A 17429-nucleotide genomic window follows, 5' to 3' on the forward strand; every position below is an offset into this window, starting at 1 on the left:
AAAAACTTACACTTATCAATTCTACATCTGGCGCGTTATTTTTCGAGAGTGCGCCACCTTCGACCGTTGTAAATCTAACTGTGTAGTTAAGGTATCCGCCGTAAGATGTCACTTTGTTACCCAAAAACGCCGGTGGTAGGACCCAGTAATAAACCTTTCAGAAAAAAAAATAGAAAATTTAGAATGTGAATGAATGAACATAAATGACGAATCCTCGAGAGTATGTTGTCGTGTCTTACTTCCGGTGGACGCCTGTTAAAATCTTGATAAACTAATTCTTTTTCCGTGGCATCGAAATGAATGCCGGAATCGAGAAAAGCTCCCGTAGAGTATTCTTGAAGTTTGAAACCTTGAGTATCTCTTGCAAACGAAGCCATCACTTGTTGCCTGTACCATCTCGAACTGTCACATTGACCGGTCACTCCAGAACAGAAACAACTAATGCAACCGAGTACGTTTTTAGAATTCAAAAAGAATGTGTTTGCCTTGCATTGATTACAAGTAGGTCCGGTCGCGAAATCCTAAAATACAAAAAAAAAAAAATTTTTTTTACTATTTAAAATCTAAAAAATTTCGTGACGTTACCCCCCAAAAGCAAACTCACCAAAAACAATTTTTTAAGCAGCGTGTAAAAAAAAAATAAAATAGTAATAATAATAATAATAATAAATAAAATTATTTGCGTAACCGTTTCCGGTAACAACGTACCTTGCATTCGCAAAGTCCAGTACTAGGATTTGGAGATGGAGAAAGACTTCCGCTCGGATCGCATATATCACTCTTGCAAGAGTCTCCGGGAATGTTCGGATTACCAGCAAAACCAGCATCGCATCTTTCGCATCTTCTACCAACGTAACCAGGAGGACAATCGCACGTGACTTGACCGTCAGCATCTAAATGACAGGTGCGACCGAACCTGAATAACAAATATAAAAAAATTTTAATTAAATGAGAGAGATACCGACCCTAGTGGTAGTAGCTATCATATTTTCAAACTTACTGGTTCGATGGATTCGTCAACGGGCAAGGACATATTTGACATGGAATGTTTCTACTAGGATCACCGTACATTCCAGCAGGACATGTTATCACTTCTCTAACGCATTCTCCTCGCCATCTATCTGAACCGGGTCTTCTTTCGTATCCAGGTGCGCAGTCCTAATAATTTTATCGTCATTAACAACTATCCATTTTACATTTGACAAAAAAAAAACAATTTTTAATAACTACCTCGCAAGAAAATCCGACGTAACCGACTGGACAGTGACATTTTTCAACAAAATTAGATTTTCCAAGTCCGGAATCTCTCGGTCCAGCAGATTCCAGTCGTACATTTGAAACTGTCGTATCCAAAACATCCCCATCTAAGTATTGAGCTCTAAAAACGAGGTGAAAAATTTGTGTGTGAGATTTTTCTACAAAAATGTAACTGTCTTCTCGTACAAAGGCAGGGGCACTCACCGTATGAGGATGCTATCGATGTCGGCCAATATGTTCATTATGTCTTCTCTTATGGCTATCAATTCACCTCTGGATGTTTGCTTTTTCCAAGATCCCGGCCAGAATCGAATAGAAACATCTTTGGCATTGGAATGACCAGGATGATGAGGACTGGGAGGATGATATACCATAACTTCGCCGTTTCGACCCTGTCAAAAAAACGATTTAAGTTTTATCCAAAGAATTTTCTGGAAAAATTCAAAACGTACACCAAATAAATACCGTTATGATGACGTCAGGTGCGATGATGGGTCTACCATTACCGTCAAACATGAGCGTGTATTTAAAATGACCACCGTAAGATTTTAATTGATTTCCTCTGAAGGCATCCGGCATTACGAAATATGGTATGACGTGTTCTCCAAATTCGGATTCATCGGGTGTTGCTCTCGAGAATAACTAAAAGAGAGAAGAAAAAAAATTTTTTTTTTTTTCTCTCTTCCGCCATAACGAAATCTCTAAAAATTTTAAAATTGCAAACTCACTTGGAAACCGTTAGTCACCGGTCTTATGCTCGGTGCCATGGATCTAAATGTTATGTGAGGCCTTATTTCGACCGAACCATCTGGAGATGTTTTCACACCGATCAATTTATATTGCGTTAATGGAGCTGGAATTTCGTAAATGTACAATTCGGCACTCTTGCACGATAATGCTCTACCGAAACCGAAACAATTGAGACATTCTTCGGTTCTTTGTGCGGCCGAATTGAACGTTCCCAACGGGCAAACCGTGGGAGATGATTTTTCGGTACACATTAAATTCGTATCCGGTACGGCAAGATCGGCTCCACGGGTGTTGAGGGCTTCGCAACTGTAAGCTCCTTGATCTTCTTCCTGTCGATTAAAAAAAAAAAAAAAAAAAAAATTACCGTGGTAAATTCTTCGTCACGTGTTCGACTTCCAAAGTGAAAAGAACAAAAAACTTACTCTGATATCGACGCAAGTAAGGATACCAAAACCATCTTTTGAAGTTTGAGTACATTTGCTCGGAACGTGACCCCAGTTTCGCCTCCACGAAATTTCCGGTACGGGACCACCTATGGCCGTGCAATTGATAGTAAATGTCATACCGACTCCGCAATCTAATTTCACTTCTGCCGGTGGTGGAATGATAACCTTCGGTTTTGCTGAAACGAATAATAATAATAATGGTTCAACCCGTTCCCCAACCAATCAAACGAACCCAAAAAATCGCGTGTGAAAACTCACAACATTGACTTTCATCGCTTCCATCTTGACAATCGAATTCTCCGTCACATTCGTACGATTTTGGAATGCATTGAGTACCGGAGCGACATGCGTATTCGTTGGGTTGACAAACTCCTCCGGGTGACACGACGTGACAATTTTCTTCATCGGAACCATCACCGCAATCGTCATCGAAATCGCACCTCCACGCTTTCGACACGCACTTCTTATTGTTACACCTGAATTCGTTGGGTTCGCATCCGTGAAGACCTAATACCAAACGAAACGTGACGCGATAATTAATCCTCCTCCTCCCCCCCCCCGCGCAAAACTCCTCATCATTAACTTTTAATAAAAAAAAAAAAAAAAAAAAACTCACTGCATCGAAGTTCGTCCGAACCATCCGTGCAATCGTGTCTTCCATCGCAAACTTGTGCTTTGTTTATGCATTCCCCGTTGGAACAAGTTGCCTGATGATTTTTACAAGCTGGTTGACGAGTCGAAGGTTCATTATCTAAATTACAAAAAGTAATAATTATTACTCTTCTAAAAAAAAAAAAAATTTATTACCCGTTAAAGGCGGTTAATTAGAAAAAAACCATCTTACCGTACACGTCGTCCGCGTTTAATTAAAAACGAACATAAAAAATTATTATTATTATTATTCGATTTCCGGTTTTAGAAAAAAATTTTTTTTTTTTAGTTTTTATCACTTGCCTGGATTATAATATTCGATTTTGGCTATACGTCCCGCACCGATTTGTGCGAGTAATAATTTTGCCAATGAATTATTACCGGCTGCGTGTAATTAAAGTATTTTTATCAAACGATATAAAATCGACATCGTGTCAATAGAAAGAAATTATTATTTTCATCTACTACCACTTACATGCTTCGACTTTAAGTACGACGTTGACTTTTTGTCCGGGATGTGATGGGGGATAATCCGGTGCTTCGCACGTGTACACACCGGCTTGAGTTCTTTGTATGTTTGGTATTTCCAAACGACCGTTGAAATCTATCGAACCCGGTGGTAGTGGTCCTCCTTCTCTCATCCATTTGACTTTGGCACGTATGGGTCCTTCGTCTCTGCATTGGAAGACAACTTCGCGACCTTTTTACCAAAAAAAAAAAACCGTTTTATTTTCGTGTTCTTTCAAATCGAATTTGTTTTTTTTTTTTTTTTAAATTTCATTTTCCGCCATTCATTACTTACTCTTCAACACTTTTGAAAGCGGTGATAAAAAATAGAAAGAAAACAATATAAATAATTTTTTGTGATGAGCCCCCTCACCCTCCCCCTCCCCTCGGCCCCCTCTTATCAATTAAAAAAAACTTTAAACGAACTTACCTTCTCTTATTATTTGACTGTTCGGATATGTGACCAATTTAAGTTCTTCTCTCGGCGGAGGACCTAAATAATAATAATAATATTATTAGAATAATTGATGAGTATGACGTCATGTTAAAAAATTCATTCAAACTAAAATTGTTTAATTAATTAATTAATTAAAAAAGTTAAAATTAATTACAAAAAAAAAAGAAAAAACCACATGGAAAAAAATAAAATTATTATAAGTTGAATTAAAAAAACATTAAAAAACCAATCAACGATATATTTTTTTTATATTCCATTTTTTTGATGAAAATTTTTTAAAATTTTTTTTTTAGAAAAATAATCGTTGCTATATTAAACTTTTGTTAAGTTTCGTTTTTTTAAAAAAAAAAAAAAAGTTTGAAGAAGAAAATTTTTTCCGTTATCAATTAAATATCGTTAATGAATGAGTGAATGAATTTTATATTTTTTACCGTTTTTTTTTTTTTTTGTTTTTCGGATGAGTAAAATGAGTCTTGTTATATATATAAAACAGGTACACGGTAACAGACGACAACCACAACAACAAACAACAACCGTCACTGTTTTTTATCGTGCGGTTGTCGACGAAAACGGTTTTATAAATCGAGCAAAAAAAAAAAAAATCAAAATTTTGTTAACTGTTTGTTACGTTTGTTTGTTTGTTTGTTTGTTTCTATACCATTTAACACAACTTACGAGGACAATCTAATTCATCGGATATGTCGTACGGACAATCATTTTGACCGTTACACCTGAGAGATAAAGGTATGCACGGTCCATTTTCGCACCGGAATTCGTCAGGTTTACAAGGTCCTTCACCTAATACAATTTTTTTTTTTTTTTTTTTTAAATAAATTTTTTACCCATTATATATTCATACGACACAAATTTCCACAGAAATTGATAATAATAATAATAATGATGATGATGAATTTAAAAAAAGAAAAACTCACCGCAATTGAGTTCGTCCGAATAATCGCGACACTGGTAGTGACCGTCACACCTCGAACTTTGCGGTATGCATTGATCACCGGAATGACATGCGAATTGTCCAAAATTACACGTCACGGGTCCTGGATAACAATTTTCTTCGTCTGAACCGTCCAAACAATCTCGTACTCCGTTGCAACGTGAAGAACCGGAAACGCAATCACCCGTGTTACATTTAAATTCGTGCGGTTCGCAACCTGTGGAAAATTTTTACATGACGTCATCGATCACGAAACAAATGATACTGAAGGGAAGGAAGGGAGGGGAAAGGGGGGAAATCTTATTGAATTTTCATAATAATTGATATCGAATTTTAAGTAAAAAAAAAAAATATATATATATATAAGAAATTTCATGCAATTTCCCGGGGGGGGGAGAGAGGGGTAAGGGGAAATTCCAGAAAGAAAAAATAAATAAATAAAATGGAGGAGGAGAAGAAGAAGAAGAAACATGCAAAATTTCAAAAGTACTACTACTCGGTCATATCAATTAATTATTCTAGAACATTCCGAGTTGGCGGGAGAGTGAGGGAGAGGGGGGGGGGAAATAATAAAAAACTAATTTGTAAAACGTATGTTTGTGTGTTAAAATCTAACCGATACAATTTTGTTCGTCTGAGAAATCCCTACAATCGTATATGTTGTCACACCTGCGATTAAGGCTGATGCAACCCTGAGTGTCACAAAACCATTCGTTAGGCAAACAATAACCTAAATAAAAATCCGTTTGTGGTTTGGAATTGTTTTGTTTGGAACAAACAAAAAAAAAAAAAAATTAAAAGTGTTTTTTAAAAATCGCATTCTGTGATTGATTGATTGATTGTTTGTAAACATTAAAAGCCTTTTGCAATCATTCCGGTTTGTGTTATGTGTATTATGTGTATTCATATACTCACTGCATTTCTTTTCGTCCGAACCGTCTCTGCAATCGTAAGCTCCATCGCATTTTCTATTCCTTTCCACGCACTGACCGTCATCGCAAGTGAATTCGTTGTGACTGCATGGCCTCAAATCGGGTGGGAAACAATCGGCTTCGTCGGATCCGTCGTTGCAATCGTGCACTCTGTTACATTTAGCAGATGATGGCACGCACATACCATCACCGCAAGTGAATTCGTGTTCCGAACAACCGACTCCACCGGGTCCGCCAGCTCCACCGGGTCCACCGGCTCCTCCGGGTCCACCACCGGCACCTAAAAACCGTCAAAGAATTTTTAAAAAAACCCGAATAAAAAAAAAAAAAAAAAAGAAAGTTTAATTAACAAGCGACGAGGCATAGAGTCTAGATTTAAAAAAAAAAAAAAATTTTAAAGAAATGAAAAAGCCCGAAGCTCGTTAAAATGCATTAAACGGAGGACGCCATTTTTCTTTTCTTTTCTTTTCTTTACCATTTCATAATTCTTCTTCTTTCACGAAAGAAAAGAAAAGAGAAAAAAAAAAAAAGGGAAACGTTTGCTTTATATTTTTAGCATTTGTTAATAACATTTGCGTATAATGATTTGTTGAAAAGGAGAATGGGGGAAAGGGGAGAAGGGGGAAAAACATAAAATGTTTCATGATTTCCACAGCAAGAAATGTTTTTTCTTTTTTTGTCGTGGTTTTAATCGCGCTGAAATTTAAATGATATTTAAATGATTATTACAAACTCACACACTTCTGACCAAAAGAATGCAACCGAACAAAAAAAAAAAAAAAAAGCAAAAAAAAAAAAAAAAAGAAAAGCTCGTGCAATTCCCAATTTCGAACCATATCCAATATTAATAATAACCTGTAAGAAAGCTCAAAAGCGATTTAGAATAGATGATAGTGGGGAGCAGGGCGTAAGGGGGGTACATACGCATGATTCGCACGTAACCAAATCCTATTTAAAAAAAAAAAAAAAAAGTAATAATAATAACCGGAAACGGAAATTTAACCGTTTTTTCTGGTTTATCTTGTTAGTTATGATTAACGTGTTTTATTATTATTATTATTATCGTATCCATCACCACCATTTTAATTATGAATGAGCGTGACGTGAAAATAATTTAAGAAAGTTTATGCACAAGACTAAAAGAAAATAAAAAGAGAGAGAGAGAGAGAAATTTCTTTCTCTTTTTACATAAAAAAAACCAAGGAGCTAGCGCGATGTTTGTGTTGGTGTGTTTGTTGGTGTTTGTTTGTGTTTGTTGGTGTGTTTGTGTGTGTGTGTGTGAGGATAGTGACTTACAGTTAGCTTCGTCCGAACCATCAGTGCAATCCGAATAATCGTCACAAAGATAATAATTCGGTATGCAAAAACCGTTATTACATTGGAATTGATCAGCTTTGCAGCCTGAAAAATCAATCAAAGCGTTTTTCCCTTAATAATAGGGTTTTTCATCTTAATCCTCCGGATGATGATGATGATGATGATGACGTCATCATAATAAATCATTTTCTCATCATTCCGGATAAAATATTGGTTTGTGTTTTTTTTTTTTTATAAATAAAAAGTTAGTTTCTACTATTACGAGTGTGAAATGTGTTTGTTGTGGATAAAGATTAAACGTTTTTTTACTAAAAAATGTGTGTGGGGTGGGGGCGGGGGGGCGTATTTTGTATGCTTTTTAAATGTATGTGTGTGTGTGAATGTGTGTGACTCTTTTCCAATTTTCTTTTACGTTTCGGAATTTTTGGCATACGCACACACACACACACACACACGATGGTATCAAAAATGCAAAAAAATATCCCGACCGGAATCCCCGAATAACTACTTCAACCAAAATCAAAAAAAAAAAAAAAAAAAAAAAAAAAATCTACTATCTACTCGGCAATAATTTCATTCATATATATGTATACTCTATGTACAATTTTATTTTATTATTATTATTATTGTTAATTAATAAAATCCATCATCCATCATTTCGACTCCTCTCCGCCGTTAATAATAATTAATATTATTATTGAAATGATGATGATGATGATGATGATGGTGATGATTTTTCTTTCTGTTTGAACTAAAGCAAAAAAAAAAAAATTATATAATTAAAATGAAAATGAGTCTTGATTGACGAGGGAAAATGTCACGTGATTTCCCACGTGATTTTGTCACCGTTTCTGCAATGTAAATATTAAATTAGTCAAGCAAAATAAAAAAAAAAAAATTTTTTTTTTTTTTTTTGACGAAAAAGAAAATCTTTGAATCGAGTTTTAAATCCAAAAGAATAAGGAAAACGTTTTTCTAAAAGTTCGACACAATGCCATCTTTCGTCGATTAGTATAAACTAATTAAAAAATTTTCCGAAACCTCGAAAGGATTTAAACCTCGACGACAATCCCATCTTTCGTCAATTTTCGTAGAAAAAAAAAATTTTTTTTTCTGGAAAAGCTCGAAAGGATGTAAAGCTCGAAGACAATGCCACCTTTCGTCAAAAAAAAAATGTCGGTCGATTCTTTCATTCCGTAATGATCATAAGAATGATGATTATGATGATGATTATTATTATTATTATTAATATTATGTCGATGGTATTGATAATAATAATGAATTTCCATCCGTGATGCGAACCATGAGGGGAAAAAAAAAAATGTTTTTGTTGTTAACATATCTGTAATAAATAAATAATTTTAAAACCGGATATCCGGTTTCTCTATATCTCGTACTTGATTCGTTATAATCGGTGCAATTTTTTTCGTCGCTACCATCGGGACAATCGATTCGTTGATCGCATTTACTTTTGAGACTGATACAAAATCCTGATCGACATTGCCACTGTTTTGTTCCGCATCTTGTTTTGCTCTCTGATTTGATGATCGTTTGTTCGTAGTAGACGAAAACAAACAAAAACAAAAACAAAAAAAAAAAAAAAGCGATTGAAAAAAGTTATCGCGCGCAAAAAAACAACAAAACAACAGCAGCATCATCGGCGGTAAAAACAACAACAGCGACAGCAAATAATAAAAAAAAACAAAAACAAAAAAAATCATTATTATTATCATTAATTTTTTTTTTTTTATTGATTTTGGATGAGTCGAAAATTTTTTTTTTTTTATTATTTGTATACATATCACACTTCAAATCCATTCTATGAGTTATTATCATTATTATTTTAACGCATAACCAAAAAAAAAAAATCAAAAGGAAAAAAAAGAAAAGAAATAAAAGAAAACTTACCGCAGTGTACTTCGTCACTTCCGTCGCGACAATCTTGGTGACCGTCACATCTTTTTGACGAAGCCACGCACGAACCATCTTCGCATTTGAAATCTTCATCGGCGCAAAGACCTGCGAAAAGCAAAAAAAAAAAAAAAAAACAAAAAAAAAATTAAAAACGGAAATGTTTCCGAGGAGGAAGAAGGGGGAGAAAAACCGGAAATAGAGAGATAGAGAGAGAGAAAAAAACTTTTAAAGATTAATTATTACACGTGTGCGTAAGATCACAAAACACGCACGTGCACGTGATTCAAAGCACTAACATGCATTTATTAAAAAAAAAAATAATTTATTTGTTATGATTATCGATCGATCGATCGATCGATCAATCGATTCGCGTTCGAATCGAAATTTTAGTCTTTTCGTAAAAGTTTTTTTTTTTGTATTCACATCGCCTTATCCTACTTACCAATTTTTTCAATATGGCGGTTTTTTTTTAAAATAAGCGTAACGTACCTTTCAAAAATTAAACAATCGTCATGCACCGTAAACGGTTTTTTTTTTTTAATTATAACACGATTACGCGATGCGTATAAAAAGAAAAGAAATGAAAACGGTGAGGTTATTATTATTATTAATAAGGTCAGTCGAGGGGGGAGAGGAGATGCAGGTCGGATGATTAAAACCGGAAGAAGAAGAAGGATTAATAATAATAGACTAACACACTTGATTGAAAGGATTTTTTTATTGTATACTTACCGGGACAGTTAATTTCATCGGATCTATCTGAACAATCGGGTACCGAATCGCAAACATAGGTCGAAGGTATGCAAGCTCCATCTTGACATGTAAATTCTGAATTGCTGCAAGGCGGTCTCGTTGTCGTGTCTGACCAAAAGCAAAAAGGTAAAAACCCAAAAGCGTTACTATACATAAAGCTAAACAAGCCTTCTTATATAATATGTACGTGTTTAATATGATAAACGCGCGCAAAGTGCTCGCGTGCGCGTGTGTGTGTGCGTTTGATTCGGATGGCGATCGTTGACGGTTAAGAGACGTGTGTGTCTTATAAAACATTTTTTTTTAATCTTTTTCCCGTCACCATCCTCGTCAAAAGTACCAACGTGCCAACGAAGCAATATGAAATTAAAATACCACGATCGCGATGATGGTGGTGGTGGTGGTCGATATGCTCCGCGTGACGTCATAGCATATAATTTTTCACATTTGTGACGATGTGCGGCGCTGTCATCGACCAACACACCCCCCCACACACACGTGACCGATCGTGATTTTTTTTTATCACCATTCGGCTCCCCTGATAACCCCATGCTCGGATGTTTTTAAAAAATTTCACCGACCACGTGTCCGCCACCTCGAGCACGTGGCATCAGGCAAACCGATTTTCTCTATAATATTATACTTAAAACTAATAAAAAAAATTTTTTTTTTTTTTGTGATAATAATTTAAACTTACGACGTTAAACAACGCAATCATCCATTTTCTATAAGAAAAAATTAATTAATTTGGATAATAAAAACCTAATTAACAGCTTTTACAACTTCGGCTTGATTTTACTATTAAAAAAAAAAAAAAAAAAAAAACCTGATGGTCTGGGAATCCCCTATCAAAATCAAGCCGATGATAATAATGATAATATACCCGAGACGTTTTTTTTAAAATCGAGATAATAATAATAAATGCAGGTAATAATAATAATAATTATGGCGCACATTTATTTATTTATCTATTTAAAAGTTAGCCGGTTAAAAATGGCGGACTACAAAAGCTTCTTTTTTTTTACTTATTTATTTATTTATAATTATTATTTATATATATATTAAATTTAAATTTAAATTTTAAATTACGCGCGAATTATTAAAAATGAAAGAAGCGTTTTTACTTTTTTTTTTTTTTTGTTTAAATAAAAAAATTAGTCACAAAAGCTATTAAGGTTTTTTTTTTTTTTTTTTTTTTTAAATTTACGTCGGGTACGAATCGTTTTGTAATGAAAATTAAAAATACGCGCGTTTTGATGATAATAATAAAATTCGTAAAAGTTTTAAAAAACGCGCGAAAAAAATTTTAAAAAAAAAAAACTTTTATTCACAAAACGCGGTAAAACGCGATAAATTTAAAATGGCGGGTTTTCCCCTTTCCGATTTCTAGAACTACGTATAAATTACGCGCGTTTTTAAATTTTAAATTAAAAATACAGGAGAGAGGCGGGAAGGGGCGGAAACCGTCCATCGTACCCGACGTAAATTTTTTTTTTTTTTTGTTTTTTCGTGAACATAAATTAAACCTGCAAAATAAAATAATAATAATGATAACGATAAGATGAGCGTAATGATGATGATGATGATAATAATAATAATATAGATGATGATGATGATGATGTTTATAATAATAATAACGATGATGATGATGTTTATAATAATAATAAAAAGAATAATAATAATAAGCGAAAGCTGTGAATGACATAAAAACTATTTACAACAAATGTTACACCCAAACAACTGTTTGTTTCTTATCGATAAGACAAAAAAAAATAATAATAAAAAAGTTAAAAGCCAAAAAAAAAAAAAAAAATTTTTTTTTTATTTAAAAAAAAAAAAAGAAAGCGTTACCAACAACAGGACAGTTAATTTCATCGGAAGCATCATCGCATTGCGTTTTCCCGTCACAACGAAATTTCAAAGGTACGCAATATCCGTCGTGGCACTTGAAGTCGTGATCCTTGCACTCTGACATTTCTCCTTCTTTTTAACGGTAAACAAAAAGCAGCCCAAAAAAAAAAAGAAAAGAAGAGAAGAGAAAAAGAGAGAGAAAGAGAGAGAGAGAGGTAAAAGAAATTCAAAATAATTTTTGTTTTTCGATTACGTCGTGTGTATGTGATACGTGTGCGCAAAAACAAACGACAAAGGGGAGAGACTGGGGGGAAGTGGGGGGTAAAATAAAAAAAAAGAGACAGAGAGAGAGAGAGTGTGAGAGAGAGGAAAAAATGTTTTGTAACCTCGTAATATTTAAATCTCATAATAAAAATCATCATTCCCTTCATCTTCTTCTTCATCTCCCTCGTCATTCGAATTAACAAAAAAAAAAATTCAATGACGTCACAATTTGTTTATATTTGGGGGGTTGGGTGGTGGGAGAGGCAACAAAGGGACAATATTTCCGGGTACGAAGGGGGAACGAAGATGCCTTTCCATGTCAAAAAAAAAAACAAAACAAAGGAATAACTACAATCCACCAAATTTTTAATAATAATAATAATAATAATAATAATAATAATAATAATAATAAGCAGGTAAGCAAATAATATATATATATATATTAAAACTACAACTGCTACAACAACCAAAAAAAATTACTACTACTACGGGAGGGGAGGGGAAGGGGGCGCGTATATCGCTGTCAATATGCTGTTAACAACCATTAAAACCAGGATTTAGCCAGTCAACTACAAATGGCAGCAAAAGATTTTCCTCATTAATAAGAAATGAATGAATCGTCGCGCATCGGAAACAAACACAACCGCACACAACTACTAATCATATTAAAACCTTGAATAAAAGCATGCTTAAAGGCAATACAGGCTTGTAATGGATGGCACTACTAATACTACTAATTCTACTACTACAACTACTAATAGTACTACAACAACACCAGGCATTATATAGCAAAACCACTACTACTGACAAAATCAAATTACTACTCTCTCGGGTAAATAATTCCGTCATCGCGTGTCGCATTTTCTATCTTTTCTCTTATTGTTTGTTTGTTTCGATAAACAACTTACAAACGACGGGGGGTGTGGGGAGCGTGGGAGCGTGGGGGGAGTAAAAAAAAAAAAAAGAAAATTTTTTTTTTCTTTCTTCTTCTGTCTTTACGGATTCCACGTCGTCGTTTAACGTTATTATTATTATTATCTTTTTGTTTGTTTGTTTGTTCGTTTGTCGAACGTTTGTTTTTCGTTTAAACTCTTGTTCTTCTTCTTCTTCATTTTTCGCACGCATTGTATTTCTTTAAAACTTTTTTTTTTTGTTTGTTTGTTTTGTTTGTTTACCTGGACATCCTCTCTCATCGCTTCCGTCCAGGCAATCCAAATATCCGTTACATCTAGACGATATCGGCATACAATCAAACGGATGTTTGCATGTCCAGTAGTTAGTAGGACACAGTCGAACCCCTGCACCTTCACAGTTCAAGATTTAGCCGGTAAGTCAAATTTTTAGCAATACCAGAGAAAAAAAATATATAAAAAAAAAATAAATAAAAATAATAAATAATAAATAAATAGTAATAATAATAATAATAATAAATAAAATAAAAATTGACACCGTAGTAATAATAGTAAGACGGGCGGGGGAGAGGGGGGAAGTTGAGAAATAATAAAAAATCAAAAAGTGATGATTGAACGTGGAGGAAGAAAAATAAAAAAAAATAAAAATTTCCCGCAGCCAAAAAAAGAAAAAAAAATTAAAAATAAAAAAAATAAGAAAAAAATGATAATGATAATAATAATAATAATAATAATAGAAAAAAAAAAGAAACCATTCGACGAGAAAAAAATTTTTTTTTTTAAATACCAACGACTCGAAGAAAAACCAAAACGTGTCCGTAGAAAACCTGCATTCACATTGCCAACCATCGAAAAATTAAAAAATAAAAAAAATACGTGCGCGAGTATAACCAAAAAAACCGACCGAAGACCCCGAAAAATTAGAAAAAGGGGAGAGGGGAAGAGGCAGAGAAAAAATACAAAAATACAAAAAAAAAAAATCCCTTCTTGCACCGTCGCCATATTTTTTCTACCGGAAGTCTTTTTTTTTCCCTTCTCTTATTGTCTGGGTGTACAATTGATTGTTTGTTTGGTTGTTTGTTTGTTGCGTGTTTAATAAAAATAATTATAAAAAAAAAAAAAGTGAAAAAAAGTGAAAAAAATAAACCAAAAAAATGAAAAAAAAAAAAAAAAACAAAAAAATGAAAAAAATAAAAATGAAAAAAAATAAAAAATAAAAATGTGAATACACATTTTTTTTTGTGACATGCGAAGCCGATTTGAAAAAAAATCACATTCAAAAAAAATAAAAAAAATAAATAAAAAATCAGGGATAGAGTGCGTGGGATACGCGTCAACGCACGAACGCGTGAAAAAGGAAGTAAAGAGGACCGGAAGGAGAGGAGAGGAAATCGGGAAAACCAGTTGAGGAAAAAAAAAAAAGAGAATTTTCCCACCGTGTATATATATATACGTGCGTTCGCGCGCGTGTGTGTTTGTATGTGCGTACGTGTGTGCGCACGTGTGTGCGCACGTGTGTGTGTATGTGTGTGTGCATTCACTTACCACAAGAAACTTCGTCGCTTCTATCACTGCAATCGGGTACTCCATCGCATTTCCTCGATAAATCGATACACATACCGTTGCTGCATTGAAATTGATGAGAACCACAACTCGCTGAAAAATTTTAACGGCCATTTTTTTTTTTTACACGTGTAAAAGCACATTTAATAAAAATTTGTTGTAAGCTTGTGTTCTCGAAGTTGTTGTCTTACACAAATAATATGCGTACATTCACGCGTGGAAACCTAACAAACTATACATATATATATGTGTGTGTGCATACGTACGAGGTGGTGGCGGCGGAGGACAATCCCTTTCGTCACTTCCGTCTCTACATTCCGGATATCCGTTACATCTTTGATCTCTTTCCAAACACATTCCGTCACCGCACGAGAATTGATCTCCCGAACAAGATGGCAATACGGGAGGTTGAGGAGGCGGTTGTTGACAATTTTCTTCGTCCGATCTATCAGAACAATCGTGTACTCCGTCGCATACTCTCGAAGATGGAACGCATCTCGATTCGTCGTGGCATTTGAATTCGTCTCGAGCACATGTAACCGCTACGTGAAAAAAATAATTTTAACGTGTTTTCACATAAGTATATAAAAAAAACCCTAGTGACACGACAAAAAAAGCGCCTTTGCGTAAAAAAAAAAAAAGAAGAAGAAAATCAAGAAGTTATGTTGTTGTTGTTTTTATTACGTATATAAATAAATAAAGCAGCAGACGATTTTAATCTACGCATCTTATTTTTTTTTTATCACGCAAATCCTGTCGTCGTCGTGGAATTTTTCCAACAAACCAATAAGAATCGATGGACTACGATTGTTAATACGCGGCGTAATACAAACAAAACGCGTGCGTTATTTATCAATCATCATTTAATAAAAAAAACTCAAATTTTCGCGTGTCATCATCATCATCATCCATCGTGAATTATTTTTAACGTAATAAAGCTTATCTATACAAACAAAACGCACGCGCACACACGCACACACACTCCCATAAGTTAATTAATTAATCACGAAAGAGTTATTGTCGCAAACAAACAAACAAAACAAACAACGGATAAAAAAAAAAAAAATGAAAGTTTACAACACATAGTTTGTTTACACTTTGTTATCGATATTAGTTTCTAACATTTAAATGCATTCGCGATAATAATAATGATTTTATTAATTTGCAAGAGGGGGGCGAAATGAATGAATGAAAGGAAAAAAAAATCAATTTTTCACTCGAATAGCAACAGCAGCAACAGCGGCAACAGCATTTTGATGTTATTAAAAGCCACCATGTTATCACACGATTCTTACCGACGCAATTTCTTTCGTCCGAATCATCATTTGGACAATCAACTTTCCCATCACATCTTTCACGGTGATCAATGCAACCGCCATAATCACAAGTAAATTCATCCGGACGACATGCTGTTTTTATGGAAAAAAAAAAAAAAAAACAAACACAAAATGTCACGTGATTAATAGAATAGAAAAATGATAATGATAATGAATGTTATATAAAAATTACATTTGTTAATTTAAAGAAGAAAAAAAAAAAAAATCCCGCGTGAAAAATAAAAATCAAACTCTCCCCTCCCCTCCCTCCCACTCTGTCTTCCCGGTTGTTAATGATAAAAGACAAAACAAGAGCATACTCATGCTTTGGTATGAATTTCGTTATTACGAATGATGAGAAACCGAAAGAAGAAGGGGGGGGGAGAAAACAAAACAAAACAAAACAAAACAAAACATGCCGGAAAATTTCATTTAAAAAAAAAAAAAAACAGAAAATTTTCCCCCAATTAAAAAGCAAAATCTCGACAGCCGCAGCAGCAGCAGGAGTATCATCATCATCAACAGCAGCATCATCAACATCAGCCGCGATGGAGGCGTCACACGTCTCCTCCTTCCCCCCCTTTTTTTAGTTTTAACACAACATGCGTTCATATCATCAACCCCTTAATCATGCCATCGACACAACACGTACTTGTTGATTCCGTGGGTTCCGATGGTGGACAACTCCACTCATCGGAATCATCATTCGGACAATCTCCCTGACCGTCACAAAGAAGTCTTTGATCGATGCACCCTCCGTATTCGCAAGTGAATTCATCAGGTCTGCAACCTGTATACGATCCCATACGTTCACGCCACAATTTTTTCCAATAAAAAGAAAAGAAAATCATTTTTTTTTCGTTAGTAATTTTTTTTATCATCAAACTCCCCAAACAATCATAATCTTCACGCGCAAACCCGCGAGGTCCCTTTCCTCCTTCTCCTCCTCCTCCTCTCATAAAACGATTACACTACCTGAATCGGGTGACGACGGCGTCGGGGATTGATGACAATCATTTTCATCCGAATAATCATAACAATCGGGTTTTCCGTCGCATTTATTATTTATATCGATGCAACTTCCGTCTCCGCAAGTAAATTCATCCGGTCTACACGCTAAAAAAATTTTTTTTTTTTTAAACAAACGAACAAATTTTTAAAACAAACAAACAAACAAAGAAATTTTGACGAAAAAAAAAAAAAAATCTTGAGCTCGGGAACCTTCAAAAAAAGACTGCAATAACAATCACAAAAAATATGAACAAACAACGACTTTTCCAACCCGACGATTGTTTTTGTTTTTACGATAAAAAAAAAAAGAAAAAAAAGAAAATGGCGGACGGAAACTTACTGCAATCGTATTCGTCTTCACCGTCTGGACAGTCTCTGTAATGATCGCACCTTCTGAAATGTTCAATGCATTTACCACTTCTACACCTGAATTCTTCCGGACTGCATTGAGCTCCTGTAACAAGACAAACAAACAAACAAACAAACATTAATAAAAATATACTCGTGATGATGATGATGATGATGATGATGATGATGATGATGATGATGATGATGATATTAATAAAAATCAATTGAAAAG

General features: G+C 34.4%; 1 protein-coding gene across 1 annotated transcript in view; it reads right to left on the bottom strand.

Moving 5' to 3' along the window:
- Phum_PHUM066670 (uncharacterized protein) overlaps nt 1-17429 on the bottom strand; it is a gene marked incomplete at both ends in the record, with an annotated part of 62021 nt that overhangs the window by 15834 nt on the left and 28758 nt on the right. The window contains 27 exons of the mRNA XM_002423507.1: nt 11-154; nt 240-521; nt 709-916; nt 1001-1158; nt 1231-1378; nt 1462-1649; nt 1723-1899; nt 1986-2336; nt 2430-2629; nt 2712-2960; nt 3070-3204; nt 3580-3804; nt 4042-4104; nt 4744-4866; nt 5001-5234; nt 5634-5747; nt 5933-6229; nt 7246-7350; nt 8664-8801; nt 9175-9285; nt 9913-10041; nt 14508-14611; nt 14785-15064; nt 15818-15931; nt 16491-16767; nt 16809-16947; nt 17186-17303. Coding sequence (XP_002423552.1) covers nt 11-154; nt 240-521; nt 709-916; nt 1001-1158; nt 1231-1378; nt 1462-1649; nt 1723-1899; nt 1986-2336; nt 2430-2629; nt 2712-2960; nt 3070-3204; nt 3580-3804; nt 4042-4104; nt 4744-4866; nt 5001-5234; nt 5634-5747; nt 5933-6229; nt 7246-7350; nt 8664-8801; nt 9175-9285; nt 9913-10041; nt 14508-14611; nt 14785-15064; nt 15818-15931; nt 16491-16767; nt 16809-16947; nt 17186-17303 — 4811 coding nt within the window. The remainder of the gene's footprint in view (nt 1-10; nt 155-239; nt 522-708; nt 917-1000; nt 1159-1230; nt 1379-1461; nt 1650-1722; nt 1900-1985; nt 2337-2429; nt 2630-2711; nt 2961-3069; nt 3205-3579; nt 3805-4041; nt 4105-4743; nt 4867-5000; nt 5235-5633; nt 5748-5932; nt 6230-7245; nt 7351-8663; nt 8802-9174; nt 9286-9912; nt 10042-14507; nt 14612-14784; nt 15065-15817; nt 15932-16490; nt 16768-16808; nt 16948-17185; nt 17304-17429) is intronic.

This window comes from Pediculus humanus, genomic scaffold (assembly GCF_000006295.1).
Source record: "Pediculus humanus corporis 1103172107416 genomic scaffold, whole genome shotgun sequence".
Lineage (NCBI taxonomy): Eukaryota > Metazoa > Arthropoda > Insecta > Psocodea > Pediculidae > Pediculus > Pediculus humanus.